We start from the raw sequence: 19975 nt of genomic DNA, 5'->3' as shown, positions 1-19975 counted from the left end.
AGCCACAAGGGTTATGGTGGCCTGGGAAACCCGAACGTTGATGTGGGCCGGAGCCAAAACAACACCCTGCCGGAATATATGAATACTTTGAGGGAAGCCCTGGAAATAGACAATATTTTGCGAGAAAAGTCTGGAAAGAAACTGGAGGGTTCCAGTTCTCCAATGCAAAACAAGAGAAATATGAATCACCTAGTACTATAGTGTGAAGAATTGAGAACTGTTAAAAACCTGCAGTAGCTTCTGTCCTTGGCTGTTGCCTGGCACAGTGGTTTGGATCACTGTCCAAATCAAGGTTTTAAAAGTTCATCAAGTCCTGTCGACTGTCCACCTTGAAGCGCAAGTACCTTCTGTGCGCTAGGAACATGGAAATATGAAAATAGGCATCTTTCATATCCAAGGTTGCCATGTAATCCCCCTTTTTTAGGAGGGGGATTACCTCTTGTAGCGTAGTCATACGAAACTTTTGGGGCTTGACATACTTGTTGGCAGACCGTAAGTCCAATACTGGGCGCATTGTCAAATCTTTTTTTGGCACAAGGAAGTAAGTTGAATAAATACCCTTGTTTACCTGGTGTCCCGGGACGAGTTCTATCGCGTCCTTTGATAGCAGAATGGCGATCTCCTCGAGGAGAATCTTCTGATGTTCTAAGGAGTGTACTCTTTGTCGTGGAGGATGGTTCCGGGGACGCTGCAGTAGTTCTATACAGTACCCTGTGGATACTGTTGACAGCACCCATCTGTCTGATGTGATCCCTTCCCAAGCCTGGGTGAAGTTGGAGATGCGTCCCTCATGATATTCCAAGTTTTCAATCCGCCCTCGGATGAGCTATTATATAAAAAAAACTTGAACTGTCTTTACTTTATGGTTATGATACAAATCCCAACTCAAAAGAGATAAATCAGGAGCGCATAGAGGGGAAATGATGGAAAAATGTTCTCCATACCCCATTGAGTTATCCCATTGTTACACTTTAGATATATACTCAGTTTTGCCTCTTTAAAAATGAACCTTGATTGGAAAACTTTGTTTAGATCCATACAAACCTCTACAGAAAAACTCTATACTGAGAAATCTCTTTAATTAAATGGGCAATGCATGAATGAAATTTGAGAAATATGCATTGAGTGTATTGGAAAACTGATCGAACTATAATGAATCTAGTAGAGAATCCAACAGGGGTAAAGTTAGCTTTGTCTCGTACAGACTGGATTGAAACCATTGCCAAAATGAGAACCTATAGGCTATACAAATCACTTTCAATTTTCGACCAACCTAAACATTTTCTTCCAAATTACTCAGTTACCAGACCCAAAAATGAGAATGGACTTCCTAAGAGTCAGTCGAATATATTAAGAAAAAGTGAAATTCAGTCTGCAAGAGGCAAGCAACTCGTTCTCACTCCTTGTAACCTTTGTGAGGAAAATATATCTCAACCTTTATATCACATTTTAATATCATGAAATGCAACAAGAGAACTTTGTGAAAAACGATTGGGACAGTTTGTAGATCACACTATAGGTTCAAGAGCGATTCATTTTGGGAACGCCTCATCGTAGGCCATGAAAAACTGCTTACGAGTGAAGTTGTGAAGATCTTAAGAGAGACGATTTTTATTACGTCGTAATGGAACTACATTAGATATATGAATTTGTACATTCTTTTTAGATATATTTTAATACAAGACGTGAGTATGTTTGACAAATTGCTAGATGAAATGTTGTGAATGTGTAAAAGTCACTTGTTGGCATATGCACAATAAAAAAATAAAAAAAAATATGGGAAGCCTGGGTCTTTATCTTCGTCATAATCCAATATGATCAATTAATAAAAGTGTTTTCTGTAGAACTACAGTTTAACATGAACAGCACTTTGACAGAGCGCTATATCCATTTAATCAACAAACATACTGGTAAATCTGAACCCCTTCAGAGCCAAGGGCATCTAAGTCCATCCTGAATTCTATAAGAAATTATTTTAAGTGCGCCTCAGTCCTGCACTTAAACGTTAAATAGTCAGTGAAGGGGTGTGTAGAAAACTAGGAAAAAGGAAGGACGGCATGAAGAGGGAGGAATATCCAGAAGGCTTGAGGAGATTTACAGACGTCTCAGAGTAAAGGACACGTGGTGCTGAGAAGTGAGGTATGAGAACAGCGGGAGAAATTAGGAGTTAGGAGAAGTGAGATAGGAAAAGTATGCAGTATTAATAATGGAGGATATGAAAAGGGAAAAGAGAAGCACTGGGAGACAGATGTATGAGTTGCGGAACAACAACTGATGACAGAGGATAAAGAACGAGGAACAAACATGACTTGTGAGGAGGATTAATGAGACGGACCTAAAATGTAAAGTGCATGTCCTGAGTGAAGAGGAGGCGAAATTAGGAGTCAGAAGGAGGAGTGAAAAGCAAGGTCTGATAGGAGAAGTACAACTGTGGAGTGAGTAGGACATATGAAGAGTAAGGTATAAGAGGGTGGCAATGAGGATGTGATGCAATGAAGGCGGACGGAGAAGCTGCCCCTACCACTATGCCAAAAGACTGCAATTTGCAAGCAATGAAGACACAGTAGAGAACAAAAGATGGCTTACCTGGAGCAGAAACCAAGATTTGGCAGCGCGTGAGGATGGCCAGTAAGAAATCATTATGGGAGTGCACTGCAAAATTAACAAAAAAATTAAAACACGGAGGCTGGTACGTTTTCTTTTTGACAATAGCCCAACCAGAATAAGATTGGGTCATATGTACATTACTAATTATTACACAGTACAATAAAAGGTACAAGAAGAGAACAGGATGACAAATCTTTCAACTGGCATGATATGGGAGCGAGGGATGCAGTTCATACTTGTAGCTAAAACACAATCTACCATTTAGTATACTGGGAGCAAGAGAAATAGCACTGGTCTGCAAACGGCCAGGGATAGTAGTGCAGTGTTACAGCTTTTGCCATATAAGCCATACTCCGGCCTTCCCCCAACTAACCGGCTGCCTGCTAAGATCTCCTACCACCTTTCACTACGCACACTCTGGCCTGCCCCTGCACAGACGGCAACTAAAGGCCTAGCCGTTAGCACAAAAAATAACAGACACGGTTAAGCGCTCCTCTTTAGCCCCGTCACACTCTCCCACATCAGCAGCTAACCGGAACCGGACGATCATGGGGTCTTTCCAATGGATCACATACTCCCAAGTTTCTTCCGCCAAGCACATAGAAAGCAGATTGGAAATCAGGAACCAGGTACTTCCAACCTGCACACGTCAACACAACAGATTTTGCATCTGCCTGTCCCACTGTCGCACAAATGAACCCCTTTTCTTGTACTAGTCAAGTGCAACAATGCCACCAATAGTGGCAGACAAGCACTATACAAGACAACTTACATTACTCTTTCACGTAGGAAGAATGGCGAGTTAAGCAACGGCTAATCAGTGACATTAAAATGAATGAAAGCTAAATGAATCAAGGACTGAAAACGGAAACAGGTAGGGCTTTTGTTAAAGCAAGGGCATTCACCAGTCATTTGTCAGCAATAAGCATGTGCCCATGTTCTCACACGTGTCCGATAATGTCATCAAAACCCAGGTACTGTCCCCCATTGCCAGAGATTACTATCAAAAGGCCAGTATTCAAACAATACATATTAAAAATTATGATTTTGGGAAATGGAGATGCACCAGGGGCACAGAGTCAGATGAGAAAAAAAACAATGTTTAATTCTAGTCCTCAAAATACAAACATAAGCTGATGGGTTGCAAACCGCTCCAATAGAAAAACCAACCAGAAGCATTAAAGCTGTCCTTAATCTAGAGAGCGAGCAAACAGAGAGGGCGCATGTTCTAAAAGCCAGAAACAAGGAATCATCAAACAACAAAAATGTAAATGATGAACATCAAAGACAACCCTAAATAAATCTCTCTATAGCTGGTGTGGTGACAAGGAATGAAAAGACTGACAAAGTGGTGCCATGGTGATTACAATAGACTTTTATTCAAAGAAAATATAAAACTACCTATACTTAACTCTAATGTGATTTCCTACCTAAACTAAAGAAACTTGGGTGCTCGACAGGAAGTCTGTAAATCCAAATCAAAAAGGCACCGTCCCAGTCAAAAAGATCCCACGCTGTCCCAGTCACTATAACAAACAAAAATAAAGTTCTGGTTCTAATCGCGATGCAGGAGAATGACTCCCTTCTCCTGGATGCACAGTATCACAAAGAGCTCCATTAAAGTTCCAAGTTTCACATAAACAGTTCTGCATGATCCTTGTGTGGCTAGGAGAATGACTCCCTTCTACTAGCTGGTTCCCCAATTATCCTTATAGTTTTCAAATAAACTTGTAGTTCGAGGGGGCGTGGCCAGGAGGCCATGGAATAGGACGTGCTTCGTGCTGGGCTCCTAGAGATCCGACAGTGATTTGCTGAAATAATGATACATGTGCCTGGAAACTGAAGGATTGAGTGTTGGGACACATACATTGTGTGAATTCTGAAGGGTGGATTATCCAAGCTCGTGGCCCATATGATACATGGACTTTTGCGAGGAGCGGCCGTGAAGATACTTTGTTGCCAAGATGGCGGCTAACAAAGGAAGAGCGGTTGCAGCCGAGAAATTAAACTTGTTTTCCTGAACTGCACAGAGTGTTCTCGGATGGCTGTCTATGGAGGTATCACACTGCGGGATAGGACCATGTTAACAGTGTAACACTCCCGGGCCTGTGTGACAGGAGCGGCCTGATATTGCTGCCTTACCGAAGACATTAGACGGCTCGAGGCTGTATTCACTAGTGGTTGGACCCAGCCGCTAGAGCGAAACGAGAAGACGCCGCCTGCCAGCATTATTGAAGTGCGTCTCTGCCCTGAATGGACGTGGCAGCGCTCCGGGAACCTGACACACGGAGCGTCCCCGGGCGAATACAGTAGCAGTGGAAGGGCGCAAGGTGCAGAAGCGGCTCCCAGCTGCTTATTGAAGGAGCTGTGCCTGCGGTACGGGATATGAGCTAAGGAAACAGCGGGCGGCGGCGCCGAAAGGAGGTTGGATGTTCGTGTGGGCGGATTGCCCTGGATAAAGCGGATAGCAGCGGATCGTATTGTAGAGTCTTGTGTGGGCATAGAGCAGTGTTGCGGACGCTGGAAGTGCTCGGGCTCTGCAGGAAGTGGGCCACTGCAGCACGAACATACGCTGGGACCCGGGAATCGGAGAGCGGGTCGGATTGCTTGGGGTGGGCACCACAAGCCACGGTGGTACCCAGCTCCAGGCATCAAATTGCCTGCCAAGGAATAATATCCACACTAGGCCTGCGCATGCACATTGCTGGATGAGCCAGTTGGAAGAGGCGCAAGGCACATAGCAAAAGACGGTGGTTAAGACAGAGGTGGATGCAACAGAATACTTGCAGAAACACGACCTGGGAGGCTGTTGTTGGCCCGTGTAGCACAACGCTACCATACCCCTTACGGTGGCACATGATAACTGCTGAGAGGGAACCAAGGAACGATAAATGAGTGAGTTTAAAACAACCGCATAAGGGAACCCAAACCCTGCGTACACCATGCGTGCTTAGGCAACCTGACCACTAGGGAATGAGTCAATGAACATGGGCATTGACAGAAAGTATATATTAAAAGTACAACGTGGGAGACAATCCATCTGAATAACAATTTTAAGCATCATAGCAAAAGAGTGTTTGAAGATAGCAACCCCAGAGACTGAGGGACAGGAAGTGTTGCAACTACAGCCCCGAGTCGGAACTAGATACGTGTGAAAGGGGGCGCTATGTCGGTGAAATGACTAAGAGCCAAGACCAAACAATCCTCAACGGAGGTCTTTGCAAAAAGGCAGAAGACCCCTACAACATCGGCACAATGCACAGCTGCGACTCCTGCGGAAGAGGCCCCAGAAGGAGACAAGCATCAGATCCTAGAAGCTATCACGGAGTTGAGCACCAAATGGGGCTCGGCAATGATGGACCTTCGCACTGCCCTGGAGAACAAAATTGATGCGATAGGAACTGAACTTACCCTGCTTCGACAAGATGTCAGGGCGCTGGCAGAAACGAGTGGTTTGGAAAGCGCAGCGAGACTAATACGGATGTCAGCGCGAGCAATGCAAAAGAGGTCCACGTGCTAAAACAGCAGGTTGCCAATCTTGAAAATCGGGTGGAAGAAGTGGAGGGAAGGGCGAGAAGAAATAGCATACGGGTGGTCGGCCTGCCGGAAGGAGAGGAGGGCCAGGACCCCACAAACTACGTGGAGAATATGATCCTCCAGGAGATAGGAGCAGATAAGCTCTCACAGGGGTTCACGCTGGAGCGGGCGCATCGCGCCCTAATGAGGAAACCGCGACAGGGAGCTCCGCCGAGACCGATCATCGCAAGGATTTTGAACTATAGAGAGAGAGAAGATCCTGGAATTTTCTCGTAAAGGCGGAACAATAGAGAGAGCATCCACCAACGTCACGGCATACCTGGATTATACGATGCTGGTGCAAAGGCAGAGATACAGCTACGTGGCAGTCAAGAAGAGGCTGCGTGCAGCAGGCATCAAGTACATGCTTCTGTACCCAGCGAGGCTTAAGGTGTTACATAAGAGCAGAGCCCTTTTCTTTGATACTCCAGAGGAGGTGGTGACATGGCTGGACCTGCAGGGTTGCCCAGAACAAGAAGCGGACCGAGACCGGCAGGAGAGTGATAAATGAAGAACGTGCATCATTGACAGAGGGGGTAAGTGGGAGGGTGATCCTGGTTATACTGGGAAAGTGAGACTGGTTGAACACTGGGTAGCATTCGGGCCTTGTGCTCGGCATGGACTGGAATATAGTGGGTAAAATGTACTGGGTATCTGCTTAGCATTAACATAAAGCTCTAATAGATTCAGAAATAGGAGCAACAGAATGGAAGCAATCCACCCCAAGATACTAATAGTTAAGCGGCCATTAGGGCGGCTTCACCCTACTGGGCCCTGAGCATAGGTTTGTGTTAGTCGGGGCTAGATGTGGGGGTGCCCGAGATCCAGGAATGGAGCTGGGCAACAGTTGGGGAGGGTGTTGTTGGGGAAGGGCTGGGGGGAGGGAGGGGAGGGAGGTGAGGGAGTTGGGGAGTTGCGGGTGTATATAGTTATGGGGAGTTTGAGTTCAAATATGAGCCTACACGGAAGAGCTAGAGGGTTGTACCTGATTTGTGGGAGCGTGTGGGATCGGATGGAGGTAAGGGAGGCGAGTACTAACGAGCTATGGGAGATCTTCAGATAGTAACGTGGAACGTCAGGGGACTAAACAGTTATTTGAAGAGGAATAAGGTCATGCTGCATTTGAAAAGGCAAAAGATAGATATTGCACTGCTACAGGAGACACATCTGACAAAAAAATGGAAAGGGATTGTGGTGGGTTCTTCGTACTCTGCTTATGTTAGAGGAGTACTGGTTTGGGTGGTGCCGCACGTCCCGTTCCAGCTAATACAGGAAGTGGTGGAAACTGATGGGAGAATGGTTATAGTGAAAGGGCTGGTGAAGAATAAAGAGGTATGCATCGTAAACACGTATGCCCCCAATCAAAACATGGCGGCATACTTCAGGACTCTGTGCGCCAAACTTGGTATTTGTGTGGGTGGTGCGGTGATCTGGGGAGGGGATTTCAATCATGTACTGAACCCCAAGGTAGACAGATCTGATGACAAGATTGATATGCCCATCCCAGCGGCTAAAGCATTGCAGGTGTTGCTAGATGATTTCGGCTTGGTAGACGTGTGGAGGACGAATTATCCTAATGAGAAGCAATACTCACACTGCTCAGCCCCGCATCAGCTGCACACAAGACTTGATTATGTCTTTGCCACGCCAGAGGTAGTGATAGAAATTACTCAAATAGAATATAAGGCGAGGGTCCCATCAGATCACTCGCCCCTGGTCCTAGGGTGGCAATATTGCCGCCCGAGGGCACGGATTCCGACATGGCACCTCCGAGCAGAGGCTCTTAAAGATCCAGTTTTTAGAGAGGATATGAGAGATGAGATTACTAACTATTTCGAGATGAACACTGGTAGTGTTGACTCGGCAGGTATACTATGGGAAGCCTTTAAGGTTGTGATGCGGGGGGTGCCATTGCTAAATCAAAGGGCCTGCAGGGCGGGGTCTTGGCAGACCTACAAAGAGCAGAAGATGAACTAGAAAGAGCATTAGGAAGTGGTAGGATGGATACGGAGCTAGTGCTCAAATTGCAGCAGCGGTGTGCCTCTTAGCGTGGCTATATAAGAGTGAAACCCCTAGGCCCCCGATTAGGACACTAACCAGAGAAGATGGGGAGGTAGCGGATACCCAAGAAGGAGTCAACAAGGATGCAGATTATTACAGGGAGCTATACGAGGACAAGGAGGGGGGCAGCCAAGAGGAGATAGTTGAAACACTAGAAGATATAGGATTGCCGAAGATAAGCAAAGAGGAAATAGAAGATCTTGAGGCACCCATTACGTTGGAGGAGTTGGAGGAGGTTGTGAAGCAGTTGCCTACCAGTAAAACCCCAGGAGCGGATGGGTTCCCTAGTGAATTTTATAAAGTATATAAAGAGGAAGTGCTCCCCTCAATGCTAGAAATGCTCAATGAAGCGTTTGAGGTGGGACGGTTGCCGGAGTCGCTCAGAGAAGCGATCATAATACCGCTCCCCAAACCCAACAAACCAGAGCATAGGTGTGGCTCCTACAGGCCTTTGTCGATGCTGAACCAGGACAGTAAGATACTGACGGCTGTCTTGGCAAATAGATTGCGGAAGGTAATTGGCGAACTAATACACCCAGACCAAACAGGCTATGTCCCGAATAGGAATATAACTCACAACCACAGGCGACTTCACCAGGTGGTCGAATGGGGAGGTAAAAATGAAGGCGAAATGGCTATTGTGTCTTTAGACGCAGTAAAAGCTTTCGACTCGGTTAGGTGGCCGTGGCTGTTGGTGGCCCTGGGAGGGTACGGAGTGGGGCCAGCTTACATCAGGTGGGCAAAGATGCTATACAGTGAGCCGCTAGCCAGAGTTCGAACAGGAGCAGTGATATCTGAGAGATGGCAACTAAGCAGAGGTACCAGGCAGGGGTGCCCCTGGTCCCCGATGTTGTACATTCGGGCTCTGGAGCCCCTGGCAATATACCTTGGGCGACAATATGAGACGATAGGTATTGAGGTAGGGGGGGAGGGACACCTAATATCCCTATATGTGGACGATTTGCTATTGTACTTGAAATACCCGGAAGAAAATCTCCAATACATTCTGGAAGTGATGGAGAGGTATGCGGGGCTGTCTGGCGTAGCAGTGAATCCCCAAAAAAATCTAGCATATTCCCGCTAGGTAGCTATAAGGGAACCCCTGTAGAAAGGTTACCAGTGTTGCAAATACCATGGGCGGTTAGTTCTTTCCGTTACCTTGGGATAGATGTGTATCACACGGCAGAAGAGGAACATAAGCACAATACCGAGATAGCCATTGAGAAAATCTGTAAATGTATGAAGTTTTGGGAGAAGTTGCCCTTGGCTATGATGGGACAAGGGGCACTGCTTAAGATGGTGGTCCTGCCTTGGCTTCTACATTATAATATTCCACATATGATACCCAAGAAGTTTTTTGCTAAATTGAACAGTTTGTGTAGGGACTTACAGTGGCATGGTACCCGCAATAGAGTGGTGCTATGGAAGTCGCAGAACCTCTATGAAAAAGGGGGTATCAAACTGCCCAATTTTGAGGTTTATTATGTAGCGAGTCAATTACAATATGTGGCCAAATGGCTCTCTGATGAAGCGACCCCTGAATTTAGGTTGTTTGGGCAGGACTGTGCCCTGTTTTACGTAAGGGAAATTATTTGGTTGCCCGAGTCAGAAATGAAGGAGAGCCCTGGGATGATGCTTGGGTGGAAAATGTGGCGTTGGGCATGCCGGATGATGGAAGACCCATTCCCGTGCTCCCCGGCGGGTGCCGCTGGTTGCTTTAGCAGGGGAAGATAGGCAGGCAGCTGAGGCCGATTATTAGATCCTACTGGGAATCGGTTGGGTTGGTAACGTTGGGGGATATTTGGCAAGAGCGGACCATCAGAGATTTTGAAGGACTTGGGGAGGAGGTGGGATTGCATACGGGCCAATATGTTACGCATCATAGGTTGGTGCAGAAAATCGGAAAACATGGCCTGAAACAGTGTTGACAGAGGAACCCGATGCTATTATGGGGACAATATATGACATATCGGAAGGGGGGCATGAGATTTCTAGATTGTATGAGATGGTGATGACTAAGGTTGGGAAAGAATTGACACATTTGAGATTGGACTGGGAAGCAGAGGTGGGAGCCCAGATGGAGGATGGGGTATGGGAACGTGCCCTGGGATACCACAAGAAAGTGTCAAGAAATGCCAGACTAAAACAAATACAGCTGTATATAACAGAGCATATATGACTCCTCTGAGGATATCCAAGTTTGGAAATGCTGGGCCACAGGCCTGCCCTAAGTGCGACAAGGAAAACGCTGACATGACACACATGTTTTGGTCATGCCCAGTAATTGAGTGTTTCTGGGGAGAAGTGGCACAAAAACTAGCAGAGAAGGGGGTCACGCTTGTCATAGACACGGCTTGGGCCTGCTTGCTAGGAGGGTTCCCCAGATCACGGAAGCTTAAACATGTTGGGAAACTGAAAGGTTTGGCATATGTGCTTGCAAAGCGGAGGATTGCCATGGGATGGAAAAAGTGTCACAAGCCACGGGTGGAGGGAGTTGCAGAAATGGGCGGAAGCTGAAACGGTGGTATGGCAAGAGGCGAGTAGCATGAGTGGGGAAGAAGAAGTGGGTACCCTGATGGCATGGACATTATTAATAGCAGAACTGTTCGGAACAATATTGGATCCAGCGGAATCCGAGGAAAGCGAGACCCTGTAACATGTAGCAGATACTGAATGCGAAGAACAATTAGGCTCGTAAAGGGGGGTGTGATTCAGGGAGCAGTGGTTAGACACTAAATGATGTTTAATGTAACGGTTGTAACTTGCACTGCGTGTTTGGTTTGTATTGTTGGTTGGTTTGAATAAAATCAATAAAATTTAAAAGAAAAGAAAAAAAAACTTGTAGTTCCTTCAAGGAAGTCTCAACATATTTTGCTTTCTTTATACTCTCTTTCCTGCACCGACTGGGATGACGAAGATGCTCCCAGAGTCCCTCTCAACTCTCCAGTACCATACTCTTGTGGAACTGCCCAGGGAATTGTGGTACAAAGTTTATTACTTTCTCTGCTTCTTCATGATTTACAGTCTTGAATCTTCCCAGACCCATACTTTTTTCCAGTTGCCTTGTCCCGGGGAACCCTTCACCGGTTTCGCAAGGGGTCTCAGGTTTCCTCTCTGCTTCTTCCACGCTACTTCTGCGGCCTGCTTCTCTCTGCAGCCAGTTACTGCTGGTGGTCTCTGCACCGTTGTCGGACAGGGAGCTCCACCAAGAGGTCACGTCACCACCTTTGTTCCTCCAGGTCTACTGCGCCGGTTCCCAACCGACTCACAAGAAGCTTCCTGGCGTTCGCCTCATTAACTTAGCAGACGCACTCGCTGCAGTCTCTGGAATCCTACATTCGACCATACAGGCTTCAATGCATCCACCTCGCTTGCTGGTTTCTTCTTCTGGATGTACAACAGCTCTCAGCATACCAGAACTGCACGGGCCATTGCCGGACAGGTCAGAAGACAAAGAACCCAGTTTGATGTTCAGTTGAAATAGTGGGCACGGCCCCAACTGACAGCAGCTGGTCGAGCACCCCTCCGGCTCGATTGTAGCATTAAAGCTTTTTGTCCACGTACCCATTTTGTCAGGGTGGTTTGATATTTTACAATAACAGTTTCGATGGGAGCTTATGCGTAGAAGATTTGGGTATTAACATCAGCCTGCAGGGTTAGGGTTTCAAGGGGCCATGTCTCCCAGTGGTGTCCTTATCCCTAGGAGGGGAGTTCCTCTGCACCAGGACCTCCCGCATGCTACCACCCCTAGCGGGACTTGGTTAGCTTCCTCATCTTCCTAGCCTCGTAGAAAGGGGCGCCCAGCTCTGAAGAGAAGTGACACTATCTGAAGGATCATCACACTGGCACACACACTTGATAAACTATCACCACAGCGAATACCCTCCTAAATGAGGAAATGGCCTGCTGTTTCTATGAAAGAGCAATGCACAGCAATACCCATAACAAGGCAACTCCCTGTTTTAACATGTACAGTCAACATACCAACAGGACTATGGGGATGTCAGAAGGTTTGCCCGACAGACTGGCATTTTAGAAATGCTAGTAGGCCTGAAGATGTGTCAGTCACATGTGACTCTCACTGGGAAGTTGTAAAAATGCCATGACAGGCCAAGAGGCAAGCCGAGCAGAGGTACATTCTACTGGTTGCTTACTAGTCATCCGGCTAAGTCATGGAATTGTCACAATTTTGAAATGCGAGGAAGAAGAGGCACTACTCGCACACGTGACAAATGAAATAACTTTTATTCAAAATATTCTTTTTTTAAAAAGGTGAGGTTGGTAGGGAATGGCCATTATTTCGGCTGGACAGGTGGTTACAGGAAAGCCTCCCAGCATCGCAGGGGTAGTTTCCTACTCCTACCAAATTCTCACACTGGGATTGGTCTGGGCGCCCTGACTCCATTTCTCCAAACTAATTCCCAGTTGTTAACCAGATTGGAAGGTTCAGCGAAGGGTGTGAGAAACTCAATAAGAACATCAGGGAATATCAAAATAACCATAAAAAGGAAGATTCTCTGGTAAGGGTGTCCAGGAGGAGGAAATTAGGTGGATGGCCCTAAGCTATAATCACAGTGTCCTTAAATACAGTGGCAAAACCATCACAATTCACACAGCTCTGAGGTGGCCACACCCAAGAGAGTGTCCTTCAATGCACTCACAGTTTCAGGGTGCTTTAAAGGGCACAGCACAATTCTTTAATTACTGAACAAAATTCTGCGAAGGTCAAGTAGTGTATTCTTGGGACAGTTCACACACTGGAGCAAGAACTTGAGGTTTCCTCTTCTTGGCCTTTGAATACCTTTGGGTCATATGTTCCAACCCCTCTTCGAGGACTTTTTCAGCCTACAGTACAAGAGTCGCCATCTAGAGCATGAGTCCCCTAAACGTTTTTCTTAGGTTCGTAAAGTTGTCAACTTCTTTTCAACTCTGGTGGATTTGCAGCTACCAAGATCTGTGTTAGAGCCCCCAGCAGGCTATTCTCTTTCTTCTCCTCTTCACTTTTCACTTTTCTTTTGCCCTTACCAGCATCTGGGTCATTGCTGCCAGTCCATTGTCTAGTCTCAACATTGTCATAGTGTGACCCATTTGGCATCACCACTGCATACTTTCTCCCTCTGCTTATCCTGCTGGTGCAGGCTAAAGGGTTTCAACTCCTTCACAGGGTGTGCTCAAGTTCCCAAAGTATGCTCAGCTGTTCTTGATAACTCCATTGCGCAAGACTAATTTCCAAGAATGTGGGAGGCAATGTTTCCGGTCAGCAGACTAGCTGTAGCCCAAAACTAGAAAAACAAGAAAATACAGAACAAAAACAGACTGGTTGCATAAGCTTGGGATAGGTTTATAATTGAAAATTAACGGCACAGTGAAATGGTCATTTGGGATTAAGAAGGGTGGGGACCATTCCTAACTAAATGGGGTTCAACTAGACCTCAGTCAGGGCGAACAAAAATTGGAACAGTCCCCAAATCAAGAGCATAGTGCACTGTTCCACGATAACCATACCTACTGGAAGATGCCTGTGTGTAAAGGGAGGATTGTTGGGTGGAAAATCACTGAGGGGAAGGGAAGCCAAAGAGAACTATGCACTAATAGAACACATATTAGCAGGATCTTTGTAAGCACCTACTGATTTAAGCAAGTTTCTAAACCTCTTGTAATATCAAGGTGAGGTTATTTATAACGCGCTCAAAAGCCAGAGGTTTCCAAGCTTGGACCTGGGGATCGAACCTGTGTTGCTCCATGGCGTCTTGATTCCAAGGCGTGCACGTTGCTCCTGAGCTATCCTCCCGAGACATCAACAATTTACTGTTTATTGGGCGGTACTTTTATTTATTTTTTTATATTAAAAATTGTGATATGCTGCTTCTATTTTGATGAAAAAAAATGTTTATTAAAAAAACTTAATTCAAAACAATCATCAAACCAATGACATTAGTGATGTTATGCAAGCTGTAATTAGCGACATCTGTCATGTATGATCTAATTAGTGATATCACCAGTGATGTCCTCATTGTGGTCATATGCTGCGAAACAGGGGGCGCATAGTTAAGGTGGACTTGCTCGAAATAAGATTGCAGAATTTCAGGCGATTTGCTACATTAAAAGTGATCCCCCTATCCTTCTCTTAACCAAGCATGTTTTCACTGAATTTCAAAAGTTTTTATAGATCTATATTTTTCATGTTAAATGTGATCACGTTAACTCTCTCCTAACTAAAGTGTTTTCACAGAATTTTGTTATACACAAACATTTTCAGGGACCGGAATAGGTTTCTTTGGGGCCCACTAGCCATGGCCATTGGTCATGGCTAGTGGCCATGTTGCATCAACAGGTTTCTTTGGATTCCCTCTAGTAATGGTTTTTGGCCACGGCCACAGTACATGTTGCAACAATAGGCTTCTTTGGGGCCCACTAACCAGGACCTTCGGCACATAGACTCATTACTCCCTGCATAAGAGAGGTGTTCACTGCAGGTGTAAAAAAATGTCCCCACTCTCTCCCCATTCCCATGGGATTTCCCTGATAATGGCAACAAACTACACATACAGAAGTGGCAGCGAACTACCCATGCCCGCGGGATTCTCTCAGTATTCCCCAGATAACGCTAGAAAATCTCTTCCTTGTCCTCACATGCCCTCACCAAGAGCCCCCTCCTCTTTCCATGGGCTCACCCACTATCCCCCACTGCTTTTTCCTCCCTAGCCATTACCCCCCCCCTGTAACTATCCTCCCCAATCACCGTTTGGTTTGTGTGATGTGGCTACGGCCCAACATGTTACATAGTTTGAGGTCTCACTAGCTATGGCCTTCGGCAGTGTCCTCTTTAGGTTTTGCACCAATAGCTCTCTTTTGGGCCAACTAGCGATGTCCACTGGCCATGTCAACCGATTAAATTTGTTACCAAACATCGGCCATCCAGGAAGATGTTAAACCTTGTTTTTCTAACTCCTTATTCCTGCAATAATTTTACAGTAATCATTACAAATAACAGAAATTCCTGCGGTAGAATGGTGGTTCGCCGATTCCCGTGATAATGGGAAGAATTGCTCAGAATGAAAAAGTCTTCCACATACTCGAAGGCATTCAGCATGTGCCCCCCCCCTTCTTTTTTCCAGGTTACCCCACTCCACACAATTGCATTACCACCTCCCTAAGCCCCCTCCCAATACCCCATCACGCATCGCTTCGTGCGACACACATTTATTTCCTGAGCATGTCTTGACGAAGTGCTGTTGTAATCTCATGAGTTTCACATGATCTTCCCCTAATAAACCAAAACATGTCCAACTGTAACTGGTTCCCCAACCAGTTCTGAATCCCCAACTGCACATGGTGTCCTCATTTCCCACTCCCAACCTTTAGCCTGATGTGATTGCTATTTATATAGCGCCTATGGCTAGGGTATCTAAGCGCTTTCGTTCAAAACAATCTGTGTTCCCCAAGGAGTGACTACATAAATAGAAGAGTTTATAGTTGCTTTCTGATGTCGAGAATGTTAGATTTGGTAAGGTTGTGGGAGAGTTAATTGCACAGTTTGGTTCCAATCTGCCCAGTGGTTTTCAAGCTACAACTGTTCAAAAACTGCAGGTTTATGTTTTTTAATACATTTGTTAACGAATTGCTCCCAAAATGTCCAGTTTTGGGGAGGCCTTGACAAACCTTTTTAAAATAAATGTCATCCAAATCCATCAAGCAAGTCAAGTCACTCTCACGGTCTCTGCTGCAAAGCACCAAGACAGATAGAAAGGTTGCAGCGGGCACCCCATTCTCGGGCGAATATTTTAAAAACTGCTGCATGGATTTACCCCCAAAGTAGTCAAGGAAATGAAGTCAACACTTTGTGCCCAAATTGTTAATTTTGTCCAAATTTGTTAAGTGGTTTTCACGCTATGGCTGTTAAAAAAACTGCACATTTTCACTATGGGAAAATGAATGTGCTGAAAAATTGTGTTTTGTTTTAATACACTTTTCATTTGTAAACATATTTTCCCCAAATTTCCAGTTTCTGGAGGCCCTTTTTTGGTTTTGAAAGTTTAATCCAAATCCATCCTGCAAGGTAAAAAAGGTATTAGCAATCGAATTTTGGGAGAAAATGGCTGCTTTTTAATTTCTGAAAAGCCGCAGCGCTGCTCTGCTACAAAGCATCATGGGAGATCCAACTATAACTTTGTGAGAAGGGGCACACCAACCTTCCCTGTGAAATATTTTAAAAACTATTGGATGAAATAACCCCCAAACCACGGAAATCAACGCATCGTGCGCAAGTGCTTTATTATTTGGGCCAATTCCATCCTGCAGTTTTTGCCCTGTGCAGAAATTCACACTTGTTCGCTATGGGAAAATGAACGGGAGTAGGCCAAAGGCAGCTTTCATTTGCCTTCTTAATAACTTTTTCATTTTTTACCACAATTCTTTCCCGAAATGTCCAGTCTGGGTGGGGCCAGGGACACACTTTGCAAAATATCAATCAAATCTGTCCTACAAGTCAAAAGTTATTAGTAATTCAATTTCCGGGTTTCCTACGGAACTAGGTACACATCTGAACTATAGTGATTTATTATGTAAGGAGAAATGGTCCAAGAACCTGAATAACTATGGTGTTTGCAATATATTTAGTGCATCACAGATAAGCAGGACCACCTTACACTTAGATGTTATATTGACAATAACTACATTCTACACAGGGATTGGAAAAGATGAACAGGGCTGACTAAACGATTATGAATAACTGCAGTTAGGAATTTTTAAACAGAGTACAGGCCATTTCTTTAAAAGAAACACTGCCACGGTGCCACCCTTCTGTGGCCTTATGAACTTATCTTACCAGGATCAGCAATGTTTTATATAATTTATGTAAATATTTATTTAAAAAAGGTATTTGTGATGTGGCAATGCTTTTAAATCAAAATGAAGCTAAACTGAACAGTTATATTTGGAGCTTTCACCACCAGTATACATCCCTTTCATTTTAAATGCCTTTGCAAGAGCTCCTGGTGTTTGCCTGCAGCGCACCTTTGCCTTAATGCAGCTATGCAGTTGGGAGTAATTGCTTTGGGGTTGCGAGACGTTAAAAGCTTTAATACCAATGAGTGATTGGCCTCTGACAATACTGACATAGATCGAAATAGAGATTGGATAAGCAGGAGCTAAATGCAGCTCCTGGGTATTCAGCATTAACTATTGACCAGTAACTACGACTGGGGAACGAGGAGCTAGTAGACAGCTTTGCGCAAATCTAACTTCCACAAAAGATGCAAACATAATTGTGTCCATTATTCAATACCCCATATGCTTTAAAATGTCATAGATGTGTCCTAATGGTTATTTATCGATTGTGCCAAACACACACAGCTAGCGTCACATAGCTGTGTTTGATCTGTATCAGTAAGCCTGGAGAGCGAAAAGCAGCTCTCCTGGTCACCACTAATGTCAAGCTAACCAGGCTCTCCTAGGCTACAAGCAGGAGCTAAATAGCTCTCACCTCCCAACAATTTCAAACCCTGCTGTCAGCAAAGGGGTCTATCTTGATGGATTGTGAATATGTACGATATATGATATATTTCATTTATATCGCACTCATACACATGTGTTTCAGAGCGCGACCAAGCAAAGGGAGGGGAACAAGGGAGAACAAAAACAACGATCTTACTAGGCACAGTGACATTTAGAACACGCAAGTGCATGGAAAGGGGAAAAAAGGGGGAAAGTGCGTGGATGGGGGAGAAGAGGTAAGTGTGGAACAGAGGAGAGAACAGAATAAATAATAAGTAAAATGAATAAATAAATGCCGTGAAAAGTGGTAGTGCAGCCAGCAAGTGGCAAGTACAAGATTAGTCCGATATGGTATAGCTGATAAGTGCAGAAGAAGGATGGGGGCTGTATGGGTACAGATACCGATCCCAGTGCAAGGTATGGCCCACAGGCAGTGCGGGAGGGAGGCAGGGTGAGCAGGTATCTGGGCCCGAAGGACAGAGGGTGGACGTGCTGAGAGAAAAACATATCAGCAGGGGAAAAGGGGGGCAAAGGCAGAAGCATAGAGTAAGGTCTTTAGGTGCTTCCGGAACCAGAGATGGTTCTCCTTAAATTTCAGGGTGACCGGGAGGCTGTTCAAAAGGGAGGCCCCAGCCGAAGACAGAGCTGGAGGGATACGATCCCAGGGCTTGAGACCAAGGACAAGTCTCGCAGTCCTGTTCTGGATTAGTTGTAAAGGGCGGAGAGTGGAGGCAGGTAGATTTAGTAAAGAGGCTGTTACAGTAATCCAACCTAGAGAGAACCAGAGCTTGGGAGACAGTGAGCTTCTGAGGGAAGGAGAGGAAAGGCAGAGTCTCTCAGGCGGTGCAGTAAGAAGTTTGACTTTTTAGAGACGTCAGAAATGTGTGCGGAGAAGGAAAGTGTGGAGTCAAAGATGACCCCCAAGGTTCTTAGCCTCGCAGGTAGGGCATAAGAGGAGTGCCAAGGGAGGCCGGCGGAGAGTTAGGGGAAAGGATGGTGAAGGTGCACAAATGAGGAGGATCTCAGTCTTGTTGGCATTTGGACAAAGATAGTTGGCTGCCCACCAATTTCGAATGGCGATTAGGCAATCGGAGATGAGGGAAGGAGAGGAGGTATCTGAGGGAAGCCTCAAAATGAGTTGGGCGTCATCAGCGTAGCACTGGAAGTTTGAGCAGAAAATGGAAATGCAGTAGGCGAGGATTGCCAGGTACTGGTTGAAAAGCCAGGGCGAGAGGTTAGACCCCTGGGGAACACCACATTTAGAGAGGGACATGGGAGGATAGGAAGGACCCAGGTTGTACCTGGGAGGTTAGATCAGAAAGGAAAGCGGCCAGCCAGGCCGACGATTGAGCAGGATGGTATGTTTGAACGTGTCGAAAGCAGAGGAGAAGGTTAAGTTGGGAGATGGCCAGCTTTTCCAGGAGCTTCCCCAAAAAGAGAGAAATGGAAATTGGGTGATAGTTAGCTAGGCAAGAAGGATCAGTAGTGGGTTTCTTGAGGAGAGGATGGAATGCTTCAGAGGGGAGGGGAAATTTCCAGAGGCAAGAAGTTGGCAAGGGCAGGAGGAAGGGTATCAAAGTGGTCCTTAATGGTTTTAGAGGAACAGGGATGGACCTGTTTTGATGAGGCTTTCATAGATCGGACTTGTCCAACAACCTCATCCGGGGAGAAAAGACGAAAGGAGGAGAAAGAGGGAGGGTGTGTGGCTGAGGGAGGGTCAGCAAGCCAGGACGGAGAGGGGAGAGGAGGCGGGGCAGAAGACAAGGTGGACAAGATGTTGTGGGTTTTGAAATTAAAGTGTGAGGCAAGGGTATTGAAAAGAGCCTAAGAGGCGAGAGGAGAGGTGGAGACTGCAGGAGGGTTGGCCATCTCCTTGCTAATTTTAAAGAGTTCGGCTGAGTTATTCGATGCCGCAGAGACGCTGGCTTGAATGTGGTCTCTCTTCTTGGAGCGGACAGACGGTATTGCCTTTGGAGCAGGTGGCAGGCCAGTTTGTCAGAGGATGAGCAGGAAGCCCTCCATTTCCTCTCAGCCACCCTACACTTGCATTTAAGTGTAGCTAGGTCAGCGTCATACCAGGAATTACACTTGGCTTTGGACTTCAAACTGATTCTCATGGGAGGGGCAAGAGCATCAAGAGTAGCAGAAATAAAGGAGTAGAGCAGGGGCAGGGCTGTGTCAGGGTGCGAGTCAGCCTGAGGTGGGGGAATCGGAGGGGGAGAAGGTGGCAGCAAAA

At 45.9% G+C, this 19975-nt stretch overlaps 1 protein-coding gene across 2 annotated transcripts in view; it reads right to left on the bottom strand.

The window, feature by feature from the left end:
• The window catches only part of TADA1 (transcriptional adaptor 1), a 310842-nt gene that overhangs the window by 248765 nt on the left and 42102 nt on the right, over window positions 1–19975 (bottom strand). For both annotated transcript variants that reach the window (XM_069641190.1, XM_069641191.1), the window contains exon 3: window positions 2587–2652. In XM_069641190.1, coding sequence (XP_069497291.1) covers window positions 2587–2652 — 66 coding nt within the window. The remainder of the gene's footprint in view (window positions 1–2586; window positions 2653–19975) is intronic.

This window comes from Ambystoma mexicanum, chromosome 1q, assembly GCF_040938575.1.
Source record: "Ambystoma mexicanum isolate Mex_15411 chromosome 1q, UKY_AmexF1_1, whole genome shotgun sequence".
Classification (NCBI taxonomy): Eukaryota; Metazoa; Chordata; class Amphibia; order Caudata; family Ambystomatidae; genus Ambystoma; species Ambystoma mexicanum.
The sequence above is the reverse complement of the archived record's forward strand: the minus strand, read 5'-3'. Positions and strand labels throughout refer to the sequence as shown.